The sequence below is a fragment of the Littorina saxatilis genome, linkage group LG15 (assembly GCF_037325665.1).
Source record: "Littorina saxatilis isolate snail1 linkage group LG15, US_GU_Lsax_2.0, whole genome shotgun sequence".
In the NCBI taxonomy this organism is placed as follows: Eukaryota; Metazoa; Mollusca; class Gastropoda; order Littorinimorpha; family Littorinidae; genus Littorina; species Littorina saxatilis.
In genome coordinates, this window is record NC_090259.1 from 11019532 (window position 1) to 11046434 (window position 26903).

Here is a 26903-nt window from a genome sequence, read left to right on the forward strand (position 1 = left end):
GCGAGTTTAGCTTCCCTTGGAAAATGGCTCGCTCAGGAGGCCTGTTAGTCTGAAACTAGAAGGACAGAGTTCTGAACATAGATGACAAAGACCCCGGAAAGAACAAACATTTCGCGGATGCAGACACAGAAAGACGTCATGAAGAATGGAATGCTTCAAAAGATACAGACTGTGACGATGACTGTGACGTCATTCACATATACCGAGACGTCATTCATAGTTGTTCGTTCACTTTCGTCAAAAAGTAGATCTCTCCACAATGGCTGCTCCTGTGTTTAGGTTTATCAAGCGTGAGTACGCAAAACGTGTTTGTTCTCTCCTCTGTTGAAGCTGTGAGACATAATCGCCATTACGAGCTAGTCGTGTGACAGAGAGTGTTCTTGCACACTCGACTGGTGCTGTTTCACTCCGGCTAAAGCCGTCGTGAAACATCTACAGTCTCGTGTGCAAGAAAACTCTCTGTCACACGACTAGCTCGTAATAGCGGGTAATATCAAGAGGCATCTGAATTCCAGGGCAGTGTTTTTTGTTTTTGAAAACAGCTTTTTTCCCTGCACTTGCGTTACAGTTGATTGTGCTGACATTTCTCTGTTTGTTGGCATTCTGAAAGAACATAATGGTTGCCATTTCAAGCACAGACAGACAGACAGACAGACAGACAGACAGACAGACAGACAGACAGACAGACAGACATGTGCATGCACACATCAGACAGATCACTGGTAAGAAGGGTCAGTCTCGTATCTTTTGGTCAAAATATGAGCAAATTGCAACTGGTGTTACAGCTTCATGGTGTATATAAATTAGATTGTACACAACATATATTTATTTCAAACACATGGTGGTGAAATTTGTGTGTTCAGGAAAGCACTGCTGGTGTACTGACCCTGGAGTACGGATCTGCTGAAATGACCGACGTCACATACAGACTGGTAAGTTTGCAAACACATTCATAACCACAAATTGATGCTGTGATACCAGCAGAGTTTTCAAGCTAACATAAAGATGTTTCTTTTTTGAAATAATTGATACATGTGGTTTATGTTTTTGTTTTTTGTTTCTCTTAATTCATGTTAGATACGTAATTTGTACAATATGCATGTGCGGTGAACAAATTAACAATTAAGCAATTTTTTTAATTCTCAGTTCATGAAATTTGATTCTTTGTAAAGGCAAAGTTTGATAATTACCTGCTGAAAATATTTGTTTTTGCATGTATGAAACTTGTTTGGTGACTTGTATTCCTTTACGCTCATGACTGGTTTTACTATCTGGTAGGTAAAGTCTATATTAGGCTTGTAAGTTGTTAGATTGAATAGTATCTCTTGGGTTGATCTGGGAATACTGTGTATAAGTCTTTGAGTACACACTTGGTGTAATCAGTTGTGTTTCATGCAGTATGTTTCTGTAAATTATCTATCGGTATATTATTACATCTGTTCTATGTAGTCTTGTTGTTGCATGTTCTTTGTCATCTTTATTTGTATTTTATTGAGGGTATACTTGAATACTGCATAAATGATGTGTCCTGTTTTCCTTCCATCAGGATAACATTCAAAAATAGATTCTTTTGACAGCGAATAACTCAGTTCTGCATTGTATTTTGTTACCTGTGATATTCGTGTTTTCATTCTACCAGGATAGCATTCTAAGGTTAATTTGTTTGACAATGATGACAGAGAATAACCCAGTTCTGCATTGTATTTTGTTACCTGTCCTACAGTGATGACAGCGAATAGCTCAGTTCTGCATTGTATTTTGTTACCTGTCCTATTTTCATTTTCCCTCCACCAGAATAGCATTCTAAGGTTAATTTGTTTGACAGTGATGACAGAGAATAACCCAGTTCTGCATTGTATTTTGTTACCTGTGATATTCGTGTTTTTATTCTACCAGGATAGCATTCATAGGTAAATTCTTTTGACAGCAAATAGCTCAGTTGTGCATTGTACTTGAATTACCTGTGATTTCTGTTTTTCTTCCACCAGGGCCCTCCTGGTCCCCCCGGTTCTCGAGGTATTCCTGGACCCCCCGGCGGAAAGGGAGACGGTGTACGTGTTTGTTTATTACTGTTCTCGTCAAGGACTTTGCAATACATTTTGCTCATGCCGCCATTTTACGCTGAAGAATCTTGAGTTAGACTTATTATCTTTTTTTGTGTGTGATCGTTGACAGAAAATGCCTGGTTTTGACTAATTATGTATGTTGAGTTTTTTTGCTAGTTTAACATTTCTGAGTTAAAACAAGTTCATTTCTACCAGAGATCCTGGAAATGTCCTGTATTTATTGTCAAATCTGAAACTTTTGTGCTGTAGGTTCATGCTGCGGAATAGATTCGGTACATATCACCAAATAATTATTCTTATTTTGTATAATAAATAATTAAATTATTATTGCTATGTATTGCTTGCAGTGTGTTGCTATTGCTTACATTGTATTGCTGTTTCTTACAAACCATTGTTATTGTTTTCAGGGACCCCCTGGTCGCGACGGTATTCCTGGTGTAAACGGCTTGCCCGGTCCTCCTGGTCATGTGTTCGTCATTCCTGTGAGTAGATATTAATCAATGTAGCGACTTACTTTGTTTTCTTCATTCGTGAAGCTTTTCTAAAGTGGTCATGTTTCGCAGAATTTAACATGAATGATATGCAAGGTTGAAGGTAGTCTCTCTGTCTCATAAATATATTACAAAATAAAATGATATGTAAGAATTTGTAAGTTCTTCAGAAAGCAAGTGTATTTTTGACTAAAAACAAATGTTAAGGGTATGAACTCATGTCAAGTGAAAGTGTAAAGTAATTGTGAAGTATTTGTAGACACTAATATTGATGAAAATTAGGTATTTGTGTTCATACTTTGATATGTAATTTGATATAAGACTTTAGTTTAGTGCCTGCATGTGTGTGTGTGTGTGTGAAAGAGAGAATTTTTGTGAGCTTAGATAAGGAAAATGCTTAAATGTAAAAAAAATCCTGTACTGATTTTAATTATTGCTTTGTGTGTAAGTTGGTGTGTGTTATGTTCATCATTGTTATGACTGTTATTGTGATTCATACTTTTTCAATCCCTTTGTTTGTTTAGCTTCAAAATGATGGGAAGCAGAGCAACTATGCTGAGCATTTCAGAAACATGCTGGACCAACACATGGTGAGTGCTGTGAATTCAACATTATGCAAGTCTTGCACACAGATGTAATGTCTTCGAATACTCAATGTTCCATGTGTCGTAATTTTCAAGAAATAGCATTTTGTTGGTCTGATTGTACAGTTTTGAATGTTGAGGCTAATAGTTTGCAGGTTTGAAAGTCACTGTCTTGGTTTAATGAGAATGACGCTCCTTTTCATTTATTCTTTTCACACAGCTGATATTTTTCATTGTTACGATCAGATTTTATACGTTGACATATTACTATTAGACTTTGCAGGGAGAGATGGATATATGATGCACAGGTAAATACTTTTTTTCTGTTAAGAGCACTTGTTGGTTGCAGATTTGTGTGGAATTTGTCATAAGAGCCACCCTGTTTTAACCCTATTTGGACTACATTGCCTCATATAAAAAAAAAACGCGCTCAAATGCGGTCAACACACATGCCGAAAACCGGCAAGCAACATTAACGGCCTTGGCAATGAAAACATGGATCGGGTAGAATATTGTGGATAGTAGCGAGATTTTGGACAGGAGCAGAGTAACCATGAAATTCCGGCATTAGGCGGAGAGGGACGCATTTCGCTAACGGAAAAATCCAATATCTGTCCAGAAAGAGTTAGAATAAAAAATAAATAAGGAAGCAAGTGTTTGCAATTAGTGTGCTTTGTTTGTGTAGCTTTACTAGATTTGTTTAGTGAATTTTCATATTGCAGGTTGTCACTGAATTCAAGTATGTGTATAATACATGCAGCTTCTTTTGATTTTATTTGTTTCCTAGCTTGCCATGAGAGGCGCTGCTGGCCCCATGGGAATGACCGGTCTGCCTGGACGTGTGGTCAGTTTTTCTTCTCGTTCTTAAAATATATAATGCTTCACCTGTAACATGGTCTTTTTTCTATCCTCATAAAACCTTTTGTTTTAAGACAGTTAAAAACTATTAGTATGTCATATGTGTTTTTGAAATCTGTCATGATATTCTTAAATGCTAGATATTGTGTTTTGTTGTTTGTTGTTTTTTGTTGCCCTCGTGAATAGACGTGAGTACTAGTGTGTGTTTACCCTTGCCTTTATTCTTTTTAAATAAAGCCGATTGAATAATGTGGCCGTATGTCTTCATTTAAGAAGCTGTTTTCACCTTTGTCCCAATCATTGTGTTAACAATTTATTTATGTCTTTTAGTTGTTGAGGTTAAATGCATTGTATCAGTTAATCTTGCATGGTCCATTCTTATTAACTTTTGTGCTGAATGGTAGAATTGTTACCATTTCTTTTCAGTTACAGCTGCAAGTTCAGTGGTGTTAAAACCCTTTACCACCTGAGCGCTTTTTTTACCCCTTCGTGACCTCACCTTCTGGGTGCCCTAGGGTGGCTCGGAAGTACCTAGTCAGTACGCTGGATAGATTGAAATTGTCCGTGAAACAGTCTTTCAACTTTACAAATCCAAAAAATAGTTATGCGGTACATTGTTTAGCAGGAAACTTGAAAAACATAAAGGCCACCTGCCGGGCCACTTTGGGCGATTCAGGTGGGAAAGGGTTTTAAGTTGTCTTGATTGTGAGTATTAACTCGTTTCTTTTGCTGTCCTTCCTAGGGTCCTGCTGGTCCTCCAGGTGTGAAGGGCGACATTGGTAACACAGGTGAACAGGTAAGATTTGCTGTCACTTCACTGTTGCTTTGAGGCAAGTGTGTGTGTGTGTGTGTGTGTGTGTGTGTCTGTGTGTCTGTGTGTCTGTGTGTGTGTGTGTGTGTGTACATTGGTAACACAGGTGAACAGGTGAAATATGGTGTCACTCCACTGTTGCTTTGAGGCAAGTTTGTATGTGTGATTGTGTGTGTGTGTGTGTGTGTGTGTGTGTGTGTGTGTGTGTGTGTGTGTGTGTGTGTGTGTGTGTGTACATTGGTAACACAGGTGAACAGGTGAAATATGGTGTCACTTCACTGTTGCTTTGAGGCAAGTTTGTATGTGTGATTGTGTGTGATTGTGTGTGTGTGTGTGTGTGTGTATGTACATTGGTAACAGGTGAACAGGTAAGATTTGCTGTCACTTCACTGTTGCTTTGAGGCAAGTGCGCGCGTGTGTGTGTGTGTGTGTGTGTGTGTGTGTGTGTGTGTGTGTGTGTGTGTGTGTGTAACACAGGTGAACAGGTGAAATATGGTGTCACTTCACTGTTGCTTTGAGGCAAGTTTGTATGTGTGATTGTGTGTGTGTGTGTGTGTGTGTGTGTGTGTGTGTGTGTGTGTACATAGCTAAGACAGGTTAACATGCAGGTGAGATACGCTGTCAGGTAACACAGGTGAACAGGTGAAATAATATGGTGTCACTTCACTGTTGCTTTAAGAAAGTGTGTGTGTGTATAAGTGCGTGTGTGGAGGGAGTGTTTCAGTGTGAGTGTGGTATGTTTTAGATGTGTTATTCTTTTGTTCATTCATTTTGTTAATACTTTCTACCCCACCTATGTTGACCAAGTTTTGTTTTAGCTGAGACCAGCTGTGCTGCAGCAGGTCACTCAGAATTGTAGTAACTGTGTAGAAACTGTGTAGCAACACGCTGGAATGCAGGCGTTAGATCGACGTTACAGGAAGCGACTGAAGTGACTGTGTGTACGGATATATCCGTACCAGGTCAGATAGAGCCATATGAGTGGGTATGCATATATCCGTACCTGGGAGACAATGAGTTAAGTGAGTGATAGATGAGTGGAGGAAGATAGACGTGTGAGTACTAAGCGGCAATTCTTTAAAATAAAAAATAGTTTTATCAGTGTATTGTTTTTATCTAATGTTGTAAAAAGAAGCTTGCTCATTTTTGATCCTTTAATCTTGCAGGGCCCAATGGGACCTTTTGGATTACCTGGCCCTCCTGGTCCAATGGGAAAGAGAGTGAGTTTCTTTGTGTGACACGTTGTGATAGTTGTCAGCACAATTGTTACTGCAGTTTGTCCTCTTCTTCTGCGTGTGTGAGTTGCAATGACCTCCACATGCTCCTGTTTTGCACAAGGGGACTTTCATGTTTATTGCTGGGTTGCTTTTTTTCTGCCTTTTTAGCATTTATTATCCGTTCGGGGGTACGAGCTTGCAATTACAGTTTGTATTTGGATGATTGGATTTTAGTTTTGAAAAAGAGGAAGGTGGGAGAGGTGGGTATGGTGTGTGTGTGGGTGCACATGTACTCGCGTGAGTCTGTCTGTCTGTCTGTCTGTCTGTCTGTGCTAATTGCTGTTCCTGTCTGTGCCAGTGCTGTATGCACATTCAAGCTTTCATGAACACATGTACGTGAGAGAGTGTAAGGCAGAAATCGCTACCACTATGTTATGTTATAGGGTCGCGCTGACAATATCAGAAAAAGAGAAAGTAAAAAACTAAAGTTACAGGGAAAACTGGTTAGCAGGCCTGAAGGCAAATTTCTGTTTGCTAAAGACAGACACAATGAAGTATTTGTTTTTCTTCTTCTTCTTCTTGTTTTTCTTCTTCTTCTTCTTCTTATCATTATTTTATGTTACAGGGTCGTTCTGGTAATGACGGAGAGAGAGGTCTACAGGGCCCCCCTGGTGATAAGGTGAGACGTGTAACAACACATTGGCATACTCCGAGACATGTAACAACACATTGGCATACTCCGAGACGTGTAACAACACATTGGCATACTCCGTGATGTGTAACAACACATTGGCATACTCCGAGACGTGTAACAACACATTGGCATACTCCGAGACGTGTAACAGCACATTGGCATACTCCGAGACGTGTAACAACACATTGGCATACTCCGAGACGTGTAACAACACATTGGCATACTCCGAGACGTGTAACAACACATTGGCATACTCCGAGACATGTAACAACACATTGGCATACTCCGAGACGTGTAACAACACATTGGCATACTCCGAGACGTGTAACAACACATTGGCATACTCCAAAAACGACCCAGTGAAAGTGACGTCATATACTGAAAGAAGACATTTTTAGCTTCATTCAGCGTGACAAAGAAGTGATGACGTTTTATAATGGGCAATGAGACAGCGGAGATTTCCACCAAAGTAAACGTGGATGTACCCGGATGTCACATGATAGCCCAGATTATATTAAGTCTTGGCTATTTCCGGAATCCGAGGTATTGCGGATGGTAATCTTTTTAATAATGATGGATGCTGTTTGGCCTATTGCTGGATTTCTGGCCTTTTGGAAGCACCATGCAGAGATCATTCTTGAGATAACACTAAGATTGCATTATTTTGCATCTTTGTTTTGACAGTCTTTTTTTAAGGGGGGGGGGGGGGGTGTCACATAGCTTTTGATAGCATGCTTTGGCTTTCTTTTTTTTCTGTTTTTTTCATATATTTTAATCCTTTTTAAAGGCATACTAACGCACTCCCGTGTTTACAAAGTGTAGTTTGCCCACAATCGATGTCAAACGCACCATAAGACCATATAATGACGATATGTCACCATGCGCGGACCATAATACATGCATTACAGCTTGTTCTAGCCTCTGAAAAAGTGAGGATGTCAACAAAGCCGCGGTGTTAGCTCCCTTGCATCAACGTTACATGTGTTGCCAAATCTATAAATAGGACCATCTAGATCAAAATAAAAATTCAAATATCTCAACATTTAAGGGCTCCTAGACGACAATATTTTGCAGGGAACTTAATTTAGTCTGTCTCCAGCTCTGGGTAAAGCAATTAGCGTGAATATTCATCAGCTTTCTATGCCTTTAACAAAAAAATCTTTTTACATGTGAGTACTTTTTTTATGGACATGTTCATCTTCGTATTGTTCCAACTACATTTGTTGTTTTGTTTTAGCAGAAGATCATGTAACACTGATACTACATTGCAGGGTGTGCCTGGGTTCCCTGGTATGCCGGGTATGCCTGGTGAGAAAGGACACAGGGTAAGTGTGTGACTGTTTCTAGCTCTTCTTTTTTGATACAATGTGTTCGGCATTTTTGTTACAAATTCAACAGAACAGTCAATTTTGTTCTTTTTGATGTTTTTGATACAATGTGTTGGGCATTTTTGTTACAAATTCAACAGAACAGTCAATTTTGTTCTTTTTGATGTATGGCACAAATGTGTTGTGTCATGATAAAGAAAGGTAATGTTTGGTGTCCATTATCCCTATATAGTAGTGCAGCACAAGCTCCCCCCGCGGGTTAGGGGGAAGAATTTACCCGATGCTCCCCAGCATGTCGTAAGAGGCGACTAACGGATTCTGTTTCTCCTTTTACCCTTGTTAAGTGTTTCTTGTATAGAATATAGTCAATTTTTGTAAAGATTTTAGTCAAGCAGTATGTAAGAAATGTTAAGTCCTTTGTACTGGAAACTTGCATTCTCCCAGTAAGGTAATACATTGTACTACGTTGCAAGCCCCTGGAGCAAATTTTTTATTAGTGCTTTTGTGAACAAGAAACAATTGACAAGTGGCTCTATCCCATCTCCCCCCTTTCCCCGTCGCGATATAACCTTCGTGGTTGAAAACGACGTTAAACACCAAATAAAGAAAGAAAGAAAGACATTTTTGTTACAAATTCAACAGAACAGTCAATTTTGTTCTTTTTGATGTATGGCACAAATGTGTTGTGTCATGATAAAGAAAGGTAATGTTTGGTGTCGATTGTCCCCATGTAGTAGTGCAGCACAAGCATTCTCATAAGAAATTGTTTAGTTGTTATTGTGATGTCTGTGTGTGAGTGTGTTGTCATTTTTCAACAACAACAAAAACACGAACAGAGAACATCAAATGGCATTGAGGCACTAGCTCTATTACTATTGTCTGTACAGTCCAACCTGTCCGAGCAACCACTTCTTGATAAGGCCAAAAAAAAAATTAGTCTGTTTACGGTAACCCGACCGACCCTTTTTTTTTCGCGCGACCCTAGACTTTTTTTGGGCATTTAGGAAAAAAAAAAAGGAAAAAAAAATTTGGGTTTTTTTTTGCAAAATAACGTAAAAATATGGTTTTTTGGAGAAAAGAAAAAAAAATCCCGACCTACCGACCCTATTTTTTTGGCCTATGTTACCGTAAACAGACCTTTTTTTTTTTTTTGGCCTAACATCGTTAATACCTGCCAATAACGACCACCCTAAAGTATCCCCGACTAAATTCTTTCCTTTAAAATTCACTTTTAAATAATGAGCACCTGTCTTTGGGGACCACTTTGGGTCGATCCCTAGCATGGTAATTTTGGACAGGTTAGACTGTACGAGTTATTGGGAATGGTGTCAGCATTGATGTGATGTGATGTGACACAATGTGATGTGTGGTTTTCAGGGAGTACCTGGTGTAATGTGATGTGTGGTTTTCAGGGAGTACCTGGTGTAATGTGATGTGGTGGTTTTCAGGGAGTACCTGGTGTAATGTGATGTGTGGTTTTCAGGGAGTACCTGGTGTTCCCGGTGAGACAGGGAGCATGGGATCTGACGGTGAACCTGTAAGTGAATCTGTCTGTCTGTCTGTCTGTTTTGTCTGTCTGTCTGTCTGTCTGTCTTGTCTGTCTGTATGTATGTATGTCTGTCTGTCGGTCTGGTCTTGTCTGTCTGTCTGTCTGTCGGTCTGTCTGTCTTGTCTGTCTGTCTGTCTGTATGTCTGTATGTCTCTCTGTCTGTATGTCTGTATGTCTGTATGTCTGTCTGTCTGTATGTCGGTCTGTTTGTGTGCTGTAGTAAGATGGCGAGCTACTTTGCTTCATGATTGAGAGATGCTTTCTGTCTTTCTGTCTGTCTCTTGGTTTGTCTGTCTGTCCATATGCTTACTGTTTGAGTGAGAGAGGGTTTCTGTTTGTCTGTCTGTTTGTAGACCTGCCTGCCCATCTGTCTGTCTGTCCATTCAATTCAATTCAATTCAATACAATACAATACAACGTTATTGTCTGAATGTAGAACAAACATAAAATTGTCCTTTGACTGGTATACACAAATATTACATCACATTAATCACAGTCCTTTCATAAGAATCACAAGCTTGAAACATGATATAACAAATCAAGCACAAATCAATCGATTTTGTGAAATGAACACGTGTACGTTGTATTATGATGGAGAAAAAAAGGTATGGGTCAGATAACGTTGGGGGGGGGGGGGGGGGGGGGGGGGGGGGGGGTATTGAAATTTTAGGATTGTTGTTGTTGATGGCACCAGTGCTAATTAACGCTCGCGGACCCATTCGGGGGGCCCGGTAGCTCAGTGGGTAGAGCACTGGACTTGTGATCCCAAGGTCGCAGGTTTGAATCCTGGCAGGGACGGACACGGGTCAACTTTATGTGCAGACTCAGAGCCGGTATCCATGTCCCATCAACCACAGTGGCATGTAAAAGACCTCGGTCATTCTGCCATAAGTGCAGGGGGCTGATTACACCTAAACATGCATCCACCTGGGTAGCGCAACTCTGTTGCTGCTAGCTTTCCACTGGGAGGAAGCGACCCGAATTTGCCAGCATTGGGACAATAGAGTAAAGGAAGTAAAATAATTTGGTGACTCTGTCATCCTGATGGGAAGACTAGGTATGGGTACAGCTGTTTTTCAGTCACCCAATCTCACTCTGTATACAGGTCTGGGTGGCCGAGTGGTAACGCACTTGCGCTCGGAAGCGAGAGGTTGCGAGTTCGACCCTGGGTCAGGGCGTTAGCAATTTTCTCCCCCCTTTCCTAACCTAGGTGGTGGGTTCAAGTGCTAGTCTTTCGGATGAGACGAAAAACCGAGGTCCCTTCGTTGTACACTACATTGGGGTGTGCACGTTAAAGATCCCACGATTGACAAAAGGGTCTTTCCTGGCAAAATTGTATAGGCATAGATAAAAATGTCCACCAAAATACCCGTGTGACTTGGAATAATAGACCGTGAAAAGTAGGATATGCGCCGAAATGCCTGCGATCTGCTGGCCGATGTGAATGCGTGATGTATTGTGTAATAAAATTCCATCTCACACGGCATAAATAAATCCCTGCGCCTTGAATATGTGCGCGATACAAATTGCATAAAAAAAAATTTTTTAAATAATAATAAATCCCTGCGCTTAGAACTGTACCCACGGAATACGCGCGATATAAGCTTCATATTGATTGATTGATTGATTGTATTCGCAGCAACTCGAGTTATGAATAACTGAATAAATTCACCTCAAAACGGTTGCCTGGATTACATGTAGATAGTAATGTGTTAATGTATTTTTCAGGGTGACCAAGGTGATAGTGGACCTCCAGGGTCCCCCGGTGACATTGTAAGTATTTGTTCTTTTCTGCTTGTCTGTGAATATTGTTTCATTGACAATTGATTTCTTTGCCCAGAAAGATTGAAATTTACTATGCAGTTAAGCTTTGTAATAGTTTCTTTGGTTTGTAGGGTTGTGTATCATCTAGTTTCTTTTTGGTGAAAATTTGTAGGTATTAGTTTTTCTGCAGTTGTCTTTGAATAGTTTTGTTGTCGTGGTGTTTGTTTTTGTTGTGGGTAAGATGGTTTTTTTAAAAATTTTTATTGTGCAGTTTAGCTTTGTGATGGTTGTTTCTTTAGTCTGTAAGATTGTGTATCCCGTTGTCCGCTAGTGACATTGTAAGTAAATCTCTATGAATGCAATCACTGATATCTGAAACATATTTTCAGGGTCCACGAGGATTTCTCGGACCAAGAGGAAGTCCAGGATCTGCCGGACCCCCGGTAAGTGGATTTGGTTTAAACAAAACTTTATTCAGTTTTTGTATTATTTTTGCGACATATACAATATTTAACATTGAGGATCCGAACTCAAGCATAAAGCTATATTAATGAATCCAAGGGGAAACGTACAAAATGTTAACACGATGGTGGACAAAATGAGGAAGAGGATTTTCTTACATTGTTTGTTTAGGCCACAAAAAAAAATAGTCTGTTTACGGTAACCCGACCGACCCTAGTTTTTTCGCGCGACCCTAGACTTTTTTTTGGCATTTGGGAAAAAAAATAGAATAAAATAAATAAATAACGTACAAATATGGTTTTTTTGGAAAAAAAAAAAAACAATTCCCGACCTACCGACCCTATTTTTTTGGCCTATGTTACCGTAAACAGACCTTTTTTTTTTTGCCTTATTGCCATCTCAATATTAGTTAAAAGAATGTTCTTGGGTTTATTATGATTTAAGTTGCCAGTAATCTAAAAACAGACTGCTAATGTTGCAAAATGAAAATAGACATTACATTTATCTTATCTTATCTAAATTAATTAATTAGTGAAAAAAAGATAATGTTTAGTTCATTGGTTTATTTAATTATTTACTTTTGTGACTGCAGGGTCAGCCGGGATCGGAGGGTCCAGTGGGCCCCAAGGGAAACCTGGTGAGTACTTTCACAATATTCCCCGGCCTTTAATGGTCTTTCAGATTTTAGAGCTTGTTTCACATTGCATGTAAGGGTTCAGAAACTCGGCTCTCAGGACAATATGAATCTTTGCATTTTTTTTTTATGGAAACGGGGTTGAGATTAATTTTGTTGGTGTGATGTTTCAGGGTCCTGTGGATAAAGATTAATTTTGTTGTTGTGCTGTTTCAGGGTTCTGTGGGTAAAGATTAATTTTGTTGTTGTGATGTTTCAGGATCCTGGGAGTAAAGAGTAATTTTGTTGTTGTAATGTTTCAGGGTCCTGTGGGAAAAGGTTAATTTTGTTGGTGTGATGTTTCAGGGTCCTGTGGGTTCTCCTGGCGCTCCTGGTCAGACTGGACCTCCTGGTCAGATGGTCAGTACACACAGTATGCACCAAGTTATTGCTAGCGATAGTCAAAGTTTATTTCTGTTACATTGAGGTCAACTCTCGCCGTCTTTAGAAGAAATAACACCTAAATGAGCCCGGTTCATTTTCTGTTCATTATTTCATTACGATTGTTTTTTTGTTTTTTTTAATTCTTGATTTTAGAAGGTTAGCAGTGTATTTTTTCAGATGTTTTAATTGTATTTTATTAATTAGTTACGTTACAACCTTACTTGTGACGTGAGGTTCTTTAGTCAGTGGACACCGTCACCTAAGCATTTTGTAATCCAGTGCTCTTTTTTCCTCATGTTTGTCTGTTAGCGTATTGAAAATGTCCCTTAGAAATAGCTTACCAGAAAGGACACCTGAAGGACGGCTTCTGACTGATTCTTTTTTGTGAAAGGTGCTGCAGTATTTGTGAAAACGAAATCTTACTCTTGACAGTAATAAAACTAACAAACAAACCCCATTTACTTTAGACAAGCATTTGAACATGCGAAGTTTAAAGATTTTCTAGATAAGCACGCAAATGCCCAGGGAGGCCGTTTTGAAGAAAATAATAAACTGTGTAAAGTATTATCCGTTTTAAAGCCACAGTGTTGAGGAGATATTCATTACATCATAATGTTTAATGTGAACTGAACAAGCCCTGGTTTCAAATGACCTTTGGTGTGTTGCTGTGTGTGACAGGGTCCCCCTGGTCCATCAGGACCGCTCGGACCACCCGGTATTTCTGGTGCCACCGGTAAACCTGGTCTGCCTGGTCTGACCGGTGGTCTTGGACCGTCTGTAAGTGCTTTTGTCTTGTTTTTACATTGATTCATTGATTGATTGATGGGTGATTGATGAATTGATTAATGAATTGTTGATTATGGTTTACTTGATTAATGAATGATTCCCCCCGCGGGTTAGGGGGAAGAATTTACCCGATGCTCCCCAGCATGTCGTAAGAGGCGACTAACGGATTCTGTTTCTCCTTTTACCCTTGTTAAGTGTTTCTTGTATAGAATATAGTCAATTTTTGTAAAGATTTTAGTCAAGCAGTATGTAAGAAATGTTAAGTCCTTTGTACTGGAAACTTGCATTCTCCCAGTAAGGAAATATATTGTACTACGTTGCAAGCCCCTGGAGCAAATTTTTGATTAGTGCTTTTGTGAACAAGAAACAATTGACAAGTGGCTCTATCCCATCTCCCCCCTTTCCCCGTCGTGATATAACACCTTCGTGGTTGAAATGACGTCAAACACCAAATAAAGAAAGAAAGATTAATGAATGATGGGGTAATTGATTGATGAATGATAGGGTAGTGTAATTGATTAACTGATTAATCTATTGATTGATTTGTTTATTAATTAGTTCACTTATTTGATTTACTATGATTGTTTTACCCAATTGATTAATTGTTGATTGGTTGGTTGACTCATTGATTGGTTTATTTGTGTACTTACTGGGAGTGGGGGTGGGGGGGGATACATGTTTACAATAAACTCTTTCCTTTGTTCTGTTATCCGTTATTTTCATAATCATGTTTGATTAGATACAGAAAATTCATGTCCTACAGGCTAAAAGTTTTGCCTCTCAAGGACTAGACATGTTAGATATGAAAGAAATAATCATGTTCCACCTTAGTGTTCTCTTTATATGCTTTCCACTCTTTCTATAACATCAATCCTTTCCGTCTACCTTTTGCCAAGTTGATATTGTTTCCTGTTTTATTTCGTCAATTATTACATTTAGTCAAGTTTTGTTTTAATTTGTTGTCTGGCGGATGATGCTTTCTGTTGTTGTTTTAGTGATGACATTTTATTTACAATGTTCACAGGGGTTACCTGGACCATCGGGGGAACATGGAGCCAAGGGAGACCAGGTGAGTTTTTCCTCCATTTTCCTTTGTTTTCTTTTTTTCTTTTTTAGAATAAATCTTAATCTTCTGAGGCAGATAAATCAAGGGCGGATCTGGGGGGGGGGGGGGGGGTTACACGGGTTACGTAACCCCCCCCCCCCACCCCCCCAAAAAAGAGGTAATTTATTGGCTCAGGATGCACCAGATAGCTCTATTTTGCTTCTTTGGATAAAAAAAATTTCCGGGCGGGGGCATGCCCCCGGACCCCCCTAGAGGCTTAGGCGCCTTCGGCGCCGTCAACTTGTATCTTCGCAGTCATTTTGTAACCCCCCCCTCCAAAGTGAATTGATCCGCCCTTGGATAAATTGCTGACTCAGGGTAGTTGTGAACCAGCTGGTAGACTTTATTACAATACAACCCACCTTTTAAGACCTTCAGAAATCTGAGAAAATCATGTCTCTAAAAGGAAGGAGTCTTAACTCATTGTCTCCCAGGTACGGATATATCCGTACCCACTCATATGGCTCCATCTGACCGTGCAAGTACGGATATATCCGCTCACACTGTTAGCTTCAGTCGCTTCCTGTAACGTCAATCTAACGCCTGCATCCCAGCTTGTTGATACACAGTTACTACAATTCTGAGTGACCTACTGCAGCACAGCTTGTCTCGTCTAAAAAAAACTTGGTCAACATTGGCGGGGTACAAAGTGTAAAAATGGAAGTAAATTTACAAAGGGTGATGAACAGAAAATTTGAGAAAGCTAGGTCTTAAAAGGGGGGGGGGGGGGGGGGGGGGGGTATGTCTTAAAACGGGTTTCACTACGTGAGGTTTCTCATGTCTGTATTCCTCGTACAATTTCAACAGTCTTGCTACCACAGTGTTTCAAAGGCTTCAGCCTTTGTTTTTATTCCCTAACATGTATAACTAATTTTTCTGTTGATGCATGTATGTATAATGCTACTCTTACACTGTGCCGAATTGCCCTTGCGAATAGAATTCGCCAATAATTCGTAATGATCGAGAAATGGTCGCAAGACATTCGTAAATGTTCTTAACCATTCGCCACCATTCGTCTATTGTTGTGAACATTAGCAACATGCTCCTAATATTCGCAAGGACGGCATATTCTTCACTGTTTCGCAACATACTCGTAAACTGTATTCGCAAGCCATTCGTAATCATCGCAATGTATTCGTAGCGCTCGCAAGGCATTCGCAACGATTCGTTAGGTCTTGGCATTATGCCTCTCTTACAATGTACCGAATATCCTTGCGATTATGAAAATGTTGTATTCAGCAAGACAAGAGACGAAAGGACTGAAAAAATATATTGAAAATTTGAAGCCGTACGATTCCTTGCGAATGTCTTACGAATGCTTGCGAGTGCTTGCGAATTTCTTCCGATCATTGTGAATGCATACGAATCCATATACGAATTTCTTGCGAATTTGTTACGAATGGTTGTGAATGTCCATTGGTCTCTTTTTTTGCCGAATACAACATGTTCATATTCACAAGGATATTCAGCACAGTGTAAGACCAGCATAAGTGATGTGTGTAATGATTAGAGACACGATATTGATATGGTTTGTTTCTGTTTGACAGGGTGCCATTGGGCTGCAAGGTGTCATTGGCTATCCTGGGCCTCGAGGTGTGAAGGTAGGATTATAGTGGGTTAATTTACATGTCTGTCTTTCTGCCTGTCTTACTGTCTGTCTGTCTGTCTGTCTGTCTGTCTGTCTCTCTCTCTCTCTCTCTCTCTCTCTCTCTCTCTCTCTCTCTCTCTCTCTCTTTCAGTGTGTGTGTGGATGTGTTTGCAGAGATGGTTATGTTTATTTCTTCTGTAAATTATATTCCTTTTGTCTAAAGGGCTTTTAAAGCTGAGGACAATAAACTCTCAAAGCGTCTCTCTCTGTCTCTCTGTCTCTCTGTCTCTGTCTCTGTCTCTGTCTCTATCTCTATCTCTATCTGTCTCTCTCTCTCTCTCTCTCTCTCTCTCTCTCTCTCTCTCTCTCTCTCTCTCTCTCTCTCTCTCACACCCCCTCTCTCTATCTCAGTATGGCTGAATACCAGGTGATAACAAGGGTGCCTGTTCTCCTGTGTTGTGGGGGAGGGGGGGGGGTGATGGGGGTATGGTTTTCAAAGTTTATAAAACATGCCAGGCCATGAAGGGTGCTCTCCAGTTTGTCTTTAAAAAAGCTAACCCACTATTGTAACAATTGACGTTGTTTGTCTGACAGGGTGACGGTGGCTCCAGAGGAATGCAGGGAGAGAAGGGTGACAAGGTGAGCTGATGTGGATGGGTTGTCTTTCTTGTACAGTCCAACCTGTCTATAACAGTCACACAAGGGACTGACTAACGGTGGTATTTATAGACGGGTGGTCGCCAAGGAAAGGTGACGATGATGATGATGATGATGATGATGATCATGATGATCATGATGATCATGATGATGACGATGACGATGACGATGATGATGATGATGCACATATTATTATACTAGATGATTACCCGCTTCGCCGGGTACCGGCTTTGCCGGGAAGAAGTAGAGCCGAATACCAGGCCGCGCCTGGGACCCGGCTTTGCGCACGAAGGAAAGGAGATAAACGCGCAAAACACTGGAGACCTTCTAAAAATAGTAACGTAGTAACGGGAATATGGATTGACGCCACACGGAGGAAGGGAGATAGTCGCGGCTGAAAACACTGGAGAAGATAAGGAAGAGTTACTGGTAGTGGATCCAGACCAAAAAAACCAAAATCGGTTCAGCGCGCACAGCAACAGTTGGTTGAAATGAAACAAAATATCAACAAAATCCAATGTTCAATCGATACATAATAAACTGATTGTGACTGTTGAAATGAAACAAAATATCAACAAAATCCATTGTTCAATCGATACATAATAAACTGATTGTGACTGTTGAAATGAAACAAAATATCAACAAAATCCATTGTTCAATCGATACATAATAAACTGATTGTGACTGTTGAAATGAAACAAAATATCAACAAAATCCATTGTTCAATCGATACATAATAAACTGATTATGACTATTGAAATGAAACAAAATATCAACACATTTGCCAGGGCGGTCCGGGAAGAGACGGTGAACGCGGCGAGTTCGGACCCAAGGGCGACAAAGGGTTGCGAGGACCCCGTGGCGGTGTCGGTATCGAGGGTATTGAAGGCAACAAGGTGAGTCAATTAGTGTATGTGTGTAGTGAGAGGGGGGGGGGGGGCGTAGTGATGATTGGTGGGGGGGTTGTATAAGGTAAGGTATCAATCATCATACAGTCCTGTGAGGTTACACTCGCATGGAAGTTCGAATTTCCTTCTCCCTGGATAAAATTAAATGCCCTTGTTTTCCTTCTCTTTGCTGCATGTGTGTGTTGATGCTTTCCAAGCCTTGGGACTTCTGCTGTGAACTTGCAGTCTTTATCGTGTACAGTGATGGTTTTAATTTTGACAAAGTTAGATAGGAACAGTATTTATAAACACTGGACTACAAAGATCAGGCAATGCCTGTGTTACAGAAATGCCAACACAGATGCCTTGATTACAGGTAGAATAATTTTTTGCTCCTTCCACAGGGTGACGACGGTCCTCAAGGAGAGGCTGGGTTGACAGGTCCTTTTGGTGAGAAGGTATGTATAGTGTTGTTGGTGTTGTTGGTGGTGTTGTTGGTGTTGGTGGTGTTGTTGTTGTTGGTGTTGTTGGTGTTGGTGTTGTTGTTGGTGTTGTTGTTGTTGGTGTTGTTGTTGTTGGTGTTGTTGTTGTTGTTGTTGGTGTTGTTGGTGGTGTTGTTGTTGTTGTTGGTGTTGTTGGTGTTGTTGTTGTTGGTGTTGTTGTTGGTGTTGTTGGTGTTGTAGTTGACTAAATGTTTTCAGCCAACACACCAGGAATAGAGACATGGGTGGGTGAATGGGTGTGACCAGGGGCCAGTTTCATAAGATAGCAGTGAACCGACTGACAGTCGATCGACTGCCCAGTCGATTGACTGTGGTTGATCGCCGGGTCACCGAAAAGCGCGTTTCATGAGCGAATCACCGTCACCCGCGGACAACCGCAGTCGACAGACTGTACAGTAATCCGAATGGCCAATCGAGGGCTAAATTTAGCAACATTACCACTTCCGTTTGCTCATTCGCACGTGGAAATGGCCGATTTCGAAGAAAAAACTAGTCTCGGTCCGCTCAAAATAACAATGACCGAGACTTTCAGTAATTCCTTCGCGTGACGTCGAACCCTCTTACGCCATAATGTGACGTCTTCAAGACATAACCCTGACTTGTCTCCTGGATTACTGCGTCATGATAGATACATTTCGAAGAACAATCACAAGGTTTGGCTCACAATCCAAAAAAGTGTGAGCATTGTGCCATTGACTGTGCGGATAATTACATTTATTTTCGGTTTACCGCAGTAAGCCGAACACAGTGTTGGGGAGAGAGCATCACCGTGTTTGGCCGACTTCCGGTGAGACGACCCGCAGTCGGCCGACTGAAATTTTGTTCATGAAACCCGATAACGTCGGATTACTGTGGTTCTCTCGGACAACTGCAGTTGGTCGACTGTGTTTCTGGCTTATGAAACTGGCCCCTGGTCCCTTTGGTGAAAAGGCCTGTGGAAAATTACTGATGTGTCAACCTACTTTTTAGACATGTTCAGGCACTTGATATAATACCGATTTTTGCTATCTTGTTGGTTTTTCTAGGTTTTTGTTTGTGTGTGTTTGTGTAACAAAAGTATTGGCGTTAAAAATGTATGGACATTGAAACATGTTGCTCCAAACAGAATTCTGGACAGTAGTTTTGTCTTCAACAAGTTCCACTGCTTACACATGTTTAAGGTAAATTTTGCTTTGGTAAATAAGGTGCTCAGGTGATAGCTGCTGTTTGTGAGTATCTCTGCAGGGAAAACAAATGCTGGTCGGCAAAAAAAAAACCACCACAAAAACATTTAATTGTAAGAGATGTGAATAATTGTGATTATGACTGTGTAATGTTTGTGATTATGACTGTGTAATGTTTGTGATTATGACTGTGTAATGTTTGTGTGCAGGGTCGTGTTGGTGCTCCAGGGTTCCCCGGCTATCCTGGCGCCCCTGGGTTAAAGGTAAGTTGGTTACAGTGGAACCCCCTGGGTTAAAGGTAAGTCGGTTACAGTGGAAGCCCCTGGGTTAAAGGTAAGTCGGTTACAGTGGAAGCCCCTGGGTTAAAGGTAAGTCGGTTACAGTGGAACCCCCTGGGTTAAAGGTAAGTCGGTTACAGTGGAAGCCCCTGGGTTAAAGGTAAGTCGGTTACAGTGGAAGCCCCTGGGTTAAAGGTAAGTCGGTTACAGTGGAACCCCCTGGGTTAAAGGTAAGTCGGTTACAGTGGAACCCCCTGGGTTAAAGGTAAGTCGGTTACAGTGGAAGCCCCTGGGTTAAAGGTAAGTCGGTTACAGTGGAACCCCCTGGGTTAAAGGTAAGTCGGTTACAGTGGAAGCCCCTGGGTTAAAGGTAAGTCGGTTACAGTGGAAGCCCCTGGGTTAAAGGTAAGTCGGTTACAGTGGAAGCCCCTGGGTTAAAGGTAAGTCGGTTACAGTGGAACCCACTTTTGAGACCTCTCAATTCAGGACTTGCCCCACCCCTTGCGGGTTAGGGGGAAGAATTTACCCGATGCTCCTCAGCATGTCGTAAGAGGCGACTAACGGATTCTGTTTCTCCTTTTACCCTTGTTAAGTGTTTCTTGTATAGAATATAGTCAATTTTTGTAAAGATTTTAGTCAAGCAGTATGTAAGAAATGTTAAGTCCTTTGTACTGGAAACTTGCATTCTCCCAGTAAGGTCATTTATTCCCCCCTCTGCTTCTTTACCTCTGTAAACTTGTAGGGGTAGTTATTTTTCGATAATGACCCAGCAACCAAACAAATAACGACCCAGCAACAGCCTGAATCCTCGATAGTGCAATGGGTTGAGAAGCTGTTCTGTTTCGGTACTACTTTTTGCGACTGAAAAGTTCCGAACGCTCTAATGTACGAAGTATACATCTCTGGAGCAAACAATACAAACATACCGCATTTAAATTAACAACTACAGGCCTGAACACATGAATCTCCATATAAAATCCATGAGTTCGGTTGTTTTCTGAATCTAGATCAGACGTTCATCACAAGCAATTTCCCAAGGCAAGTAACTCATACTTTGTCTAGCGACAAGAGTAGTTCCCCTTCTTTTCACTCAGTTTCTTCGACAACAGACTGCAATCCGACGGTCAGTTTTCAACAATATTTCATTTAATAAACAAATCACACGCAACCAAATGCACACATCTCATCAATTTAAACAACATAAAGCGGTTTCATACACTATTTTCCCCAGAAAACTTAACTTCATACAGTTTTTAACGTTGGAACACGGGTGCAAAAGTTCGTCTGCTAGTCCCATTTGACGAAAGAACATTTTCCTAACCGATACCAAAACATATACAGAACACACAATATCTGCCTTTGCCGCCACAGCAGAATAACAGCATATCTGTGTACTTGATTTTAGTCCAAAATAGGAAACTGACAAGAAGTGTTAACAGAATGGAATGATTTGCACGGAACTATACAACCGCGCATTAATCGATCGCCTGCGCAGGTTGACTGGTTGAGTGAATAGGATTCGATCAAACTTTCGCAAAAAACCTCCTCTTTTCTTTGAATAACTGAAGAAAGGAGGAATAAAGAGGTTACACACCTCGTCTCAGTGATTATCAAAAATAATGGTCTCAGTTCGCGGTCATGAAAAAGCTCGCTAAAGCTCGCATTTTTCATGATCCGCTAACTTCGACCATTATTTTTGATAATCACTGAGACTCGGCATGTAACCTCTACATATTGTACTACGTTGCAAGCCCCTGGAGCAAATTTTTGATTAGTGCTTTTGTGAACAAGAAACAATTGACAAGTGGCTCTATCCCATCTCCCCCCTTTCCCCGTCGCGATATAACCTTCGTGGTTGAAAACGACGTAAAACACCAAATAAAGAAAAGAAAAAAAGGACTTGCCCCTATTTTAAGACCGTGCTTTTTCAGATGTTGTGGTCATAACCTCTGTAATTTGATCTCGATCTGAGTTACGAAATTAATTTTTATATGAAAATATGGATGTACATGCACAAAGTTACTCAGGCTAGAATCTGTTTGTGTCAAGTCTCGGCAACCTGAGACTACAGTCTCTATTGTGGGTGTATTTTGTGCACCTTTAAGGTACGTTTTGCACCCATGATAAATTTATTGCAATCTTCAAGTACAAGAGATATATATTTGCACACTAGAAAAACAGAGGCGAAGAAGCAACTCATGTTATACAGTAAAACCTGTCTCTAAAGGACACCCTTGGGGTATGGTAATGGTGTCCCTATTAGACAGGTGTCCTTTCTTCACAGGTGGAGGGGCCGGGACAATATATTACAAAGAGCACGTAAAATGTACAAGACACTTTTTGTCAATCCTGGAGTTGGTATTTATTTTTCAACACAAAACACAAGGTAAAAACTTAAATAAAATTACCAGATCATTGTACAAGGCACAGATTGAGGGCGGTGACAGGAATTAAAACATTAGATTAAATTAAATTGAATTGAATAGTGTTCATCAAGACGATTTGAAAAAGTCCTGGATGCCTGTTTGTTTGGCTCGTCTTCAAGCATGGACTTCAGCGTGAGAGAGAGAAATCGAGAGAGAGAGATTAGTAGGAAGGGGGAAGGGGGAAGTGGTAAATGATAAATGATAAATGGTTGCATTTTCTTACCTGTATAAGTGGTCCACTGACTGGCAGATTCTTCGATCTTGCAGTACAAAACCACTCCCATACCACGTTGTTCAGGTCTTCATATTGCGTTTTCCGACGTTTCACAGTTTTTTGGTCGCTTCGTGCCCCCGACTCCCACTCCTTCATCACGTCTTCTTTTTCCAATTTGATCCTCGCGATCTGCGTTTTACCACATCCCACATCCCATCTCCTTCGCCACATCTTGGCATGATTGGCCGCTATCTAGTTTTTTCAAGGCAGCGACACGCTGCTCTAAAGTCAACGCTTTTCTTTTTCCTGCTGGAGATTCCATTTTCAAACACAGTACTGTTGCTTTTGGTTGTGACTGTATCCACAATGCGGAAAAGCGAAAGTGAGCGAAGCGAAAGTGAGTGAGCGAAAGTGAGCGAAGTGAAAGTGAGTGAGCGAAAGTGAGTCTCCATCTAAACAAGCCACTGATTGGTCAGAAAAGGGACAGGACAACCAATCAACAACCATTTGTGCTACGGCTGCCTAGCACTGACCTGAATAACAGTCGAGTTTTCGAAGTTGTGTTTTCATGTACGTAGTGTCCGTTTGTGACAGTGTTTACACTTCCTACGGTCAGAAAAATCGTGTCCGCGTCCGTAAGTGGCAGGTGTCCGTCCGTTAAAGGTTAGTTATTGTTGAAATCGTGTTCGTTCCATGATAAACTGTCCGTATGTAGCAGGTGGCCGTTACAACAAGGGTCCGCTAGACTCAGGTTTTTACTGTATGTTAAAAATATCTACATGCTTTTATTGCTTGCATTGTTAACATGCATCTTATCTGTCACAGGGCACAAGAGGTCGATCAGGTCGCAGAGGTCGTCGTGGAGCTCGTGGAAAGCGGGTAAAGTGATGTCTTTTATCATGCCAAGTTCTCGCACTTATGTGTTGATCATAAAAGGAGCTTTGGAATGAGAAAGGTTGCTGAATAAGGGGAGACAACCAGTGCACAATGTCGTCTGCTTCTCATTTGAGGCAAAAGTGTGCTTCAGTATGAGCACTCATCGATGCTATCGTAAACGCTGAACTAGGTGGATGACACATCATTTAATAATTATGAAGAATCGATGAAGACCAGACATTTTTAATTTTCTTCAAGTGATTTGCTGCCCTTGCTTGCGAATAAAACCAAGGTTGATTTCTGTCTAATGCTTGTGTGTGTGTGTGTGTGTGTGTGATTTCAGGGTCTCCCAGGTCCGTTGGGCGAGATTGGAGAACCTGGTATCAGGGTAAGTGGTTCGAACCTACAACTTAATTTACTGAATTAAGAAAGATAAGAATATGATTTTTCTTTTAAACTTTAATGTTCATGTTCATGTTAAAATAGAAAATCAGCTCTTATCACCATAGGCATCACTAAATATAATGAATTGCTTATTTGGGTGTTATCCTTCTCCCTGGTCGTTGTGCTTGACAAATGTGGGGCTTTTTCATGCACACCTGCTTTCTTGGCACACAATCTAACAAGGTTCCTAATTTTCCATGAAATTGCAGATTTCCGAGAAATGTTAGAATGAGAAACTGCTGTAAATGTGCTCAGTTTTCCACCAGATTGCACCATTTTGAATGCAAGTTTCAACATTTTACAGCCCCCCCCCCCCCCCCCCCCCTCCCCCCCCCCCCCCCCCCCCCCCCCCCCCCCTCTTCTTGCTGTTTGATGAATTATGTTGAGACACTGTTTAACGATTTGTCAAGAGAGGCAAGCAGGGTATCCCCGATCCGTTTGTCCCAAAAGATGACCTAGGTCCACCTTAGCATTTCCTTTATCTAGTTGATTTAGGAAAAGAAAAAAAAAGTCTGTTTACGGTAACAAAGGCCCAAAAAAATAGGGTCGGTAGGTCGGGATTTTTTTGATTTTTAAAAAAAAATTTTCTCTAAAAAACCCCATATTTTTGAGTTATTTTGCCTTTTTTTTTCCCCCCCCAAATGCCAAAAAAAAGTCTAGGGTCACGCGAAAAAATAGGGTTGGTCGGGATACCGTAAACAGATTTTTTTTTGGGGGGGGGCCTTTCCACACTCAAAAAACAATGTGTTACAACGTTTAATTATTGACAAAATTGTAACAGTCACAAATATATCGACCCAGCACTCAAAAAACAAGAAAGGTATGTTACAACGTTTAATTATTGACAAAATTGTAACATTCACAAATATATTGACCCAGCACTCAAAAAACAAGAAAGGTATGTTACAACGTTTAATTATTGACAAAATTGTAACATTCACAAATATATCGACCCAGCACTCAAAAAACAAGAAAGGTATGTTACAACGTTTAATTATTGACAAAAATGTAACATTCACAAATATATCGACCCAGCATTCAAAAAACAAGAAAGGTATGTTACAACGTTTAATTATTGACAAAAATGTAACATTCACAAATATATCGACCCAGCATTCAAAAAACAAGAAAGGTATGGTACAACGTTCAATTATTGACAAAAATGTAACATTCACAAATATATCGACCCAGCATTAAATAAACAAGAAAGGTATGTTACAACGTTTAATTATTGACAAAAATGTAACATTCACAAATATATCGACCCAGCATTCAAAAAACAAGAAAGGTATGTTACAACGTTTAATTATTGACAAAAATGTAACATTCACAAATATATCGACCCAGCATTCAAAAAACAAGAAAGGTATGTTACAACGTTTAATTATTGACAAAAATGTAACATTCACAAATATATCGACCCAGCACTCAAAAAACAAGAAAGGTATGTTACAACGTTTAATTATTGACAAAAAAGTAACATTCACAAATATATCGACCCAGCACTCAAAAAACAAGAAAGGTATGTTACAACGTTTAATTATTGACAAAAATGTAAGCATTCAAAAAACAAGTGCACGGACAAACACTAATAAAAAATTAAGTGCACACAGATAAACACTAATTACACAAAAGTTATCTTGAACAAATGTTCAGCCGCTTGCAGGGAAGACAAAAGCAAATGAATTACCACACTGTTTAATAAAATAATGTTTATTTGAACACACTGTTTAATAAATGTTTGTTATTTGTGACCCTCCACCACAGAATGAGTCGCATGTCACCTTTGCATGATTTTCATATTTTTACATTTTCCTAAAGAGTATTTTATGCTCTATCCAGTGGTGAAAACCGTTTTAGAAAAGAGCGAAAACTGTTTGAGTTATAAGCCTGTGACGAAGGTGACCCTCACACTGTTACCAGACACTCCCCGGACTTATATTAAGCCTAGCGCAGAACCGCGCGAGGTGACATGCGACTCATTTCGTGGTGGAGGGTCACATTTGAACACACTGTATAATAAATGTTTGTTATTTGAACACACTGTTTAATGATTTGTTCTTTGAACACACTGTTTAGGCCAAAAAAAAAATAGGTCTGTTTACGGTAACATAGGCCCAAAAAATAGGGTCGGTAGGTCGGGATTTTTTTTTTTCCAAAAAACTATATTTTTACGTTATTTTGCAAAAAAACCTAGATTTTTTTTTTAAATTTTTTTCCCAAATGCCAAAAAAAAGTCTAGGGTCGCGCGAAAAAAATAGGGTCGGTCGGGTTACCGTAAACAGACCTATTTTTTTTTGTTGGCCTTAATGATTTTTTATTTGAACACATTGTTGAATGATTTGTTCTTTGAACACATTGTTGAATGATTTGTTCTTTGAACACACTGTTGAATGATTTGTTCTTTGAACACACGGTTTAATGATTTGTTCTTTGAACACACTGTTTAATGATTTGTTATTTGAACACACTGTTTAATGATTTGTTCTTTGAACACACTGTTTAATGATTTGTTCTTTGAACACACTGTTGAATGATTTGCTCTTTGAACACACTGTTGAATGATTTGTTATCTGAACACACTGTTTAATGATTTGTTATTTGAACACACTGTTTAATGATTTGTTATTTGAACACACTGTTGAATGATTTATTCTTTGAACACACTGTTGAATGATTTATTCTTTGAACACACTGTTATTTGAACACACTGTTGAATGATTTATTCTTTGAACACACTGTTATTTGAACACACTGTTTAATGATTTATTCTTTGAACACACTGTTATTTGAACACACTGTTTAATGATTTTTTATTTGAACACACTGTTGAATGATTTGTTCTTTGAACACACTGCGGGGATATAGCTCAGTTGGTAGCGCGCTGGATTTGTATTCAGTTGGCCGCTGTCAGCGCGAGTTCGATCCCAGGTTCGGCGGAAATTTATTTCACAGAGTCAACTTTGTGTGCAGACTCTCTTCGGTGTCCGAACCACCCCCCGTGTATACTACATTGGGTGTGCACGTTAAAGATCCCACGATTGACAAAAGGGTCTTTCCTGGCAAAATTGCTTAAGCACAGTTAATAATTGTCT

At 40.1% G+C, this 26903-nt stretch overlaps 1 protein-coding gene across 1 annotated transcript in view; it reads left to right on the top strand.

The window, feature by feature from the left end:
• LOC138948532 (collagen alpha-1(XI) chain-like) overlaps window positions 1–26903 on the top strand; it is a 106224-nt gene that overhangs the window by 56922 nt on the left and 22399 nt on the right. The window contains exons 7-29 of the mRNA XM_070320084.1: window positions 864–932; window positions 1989–2051; window positions 2474–2548; window positions 3082–3147; window positions 3929–3985; window positions 4742–4795; window positions 5977–6030; window positions 6653–6706; window positions 7993–8046; window positions 9533–9586; window positions 11327–11371; window positions 11752–11805; window positions 12417–12461; window positions 12804–12857; window positions 13560–13658; window positions 14692–14736; window positions 16320–16373; window positions 16955–16999; window positions 17806–17913; window positions 18309–18362; window positions 19780–19833; window positions 23314–23367; window positions 23708–23752. Coding sequence (XP_070176185.1) covers window positions 864–932; window positions 1989–2051; window positions 2474–2548; window positions 3082–3147; window positions 3929–3985; window positions 4742–4795; window positions 5977–6030; window positions 6653–6706; window positions 7993–8046; window positions 9533–9586; window positions 11327–11371; window positions 11752–11805; window positions 12417–12461; window positions 12804–12857; window positions 13560–13658; window positions 14692–14736; window positions 16320–16373; window positions 16955–16999; window positions 17806–17913; window positions 18309–18362; window positions 19780–19833; window positions 23314–23367; window positions 23708–23752 — 1356 coding nt within the window. The remainder of the gene's footprint in view (window positions 1–863; window positions 933–1988; window positions 2052–2473; window positions 2549–3081; window positions 3148–3928; window positions 3986–4741; window positions 4796–5976; window positions 6031–6652; window positions 6707–7992; window positions 8047–9532; window positions 9587–11326; window positions 11372–11751; window positions 11806–12416; window positions 12462–12803; window positions 12858–13559; window positions 13659–14691; window positions 14737–16319; window positions 16374–16954; window positions 17000–17805; window positions 17914–18308; window positions 18363–19779; window positions 19834–23313; window positions 23368–23707; window positions 23753–26903) is intronic.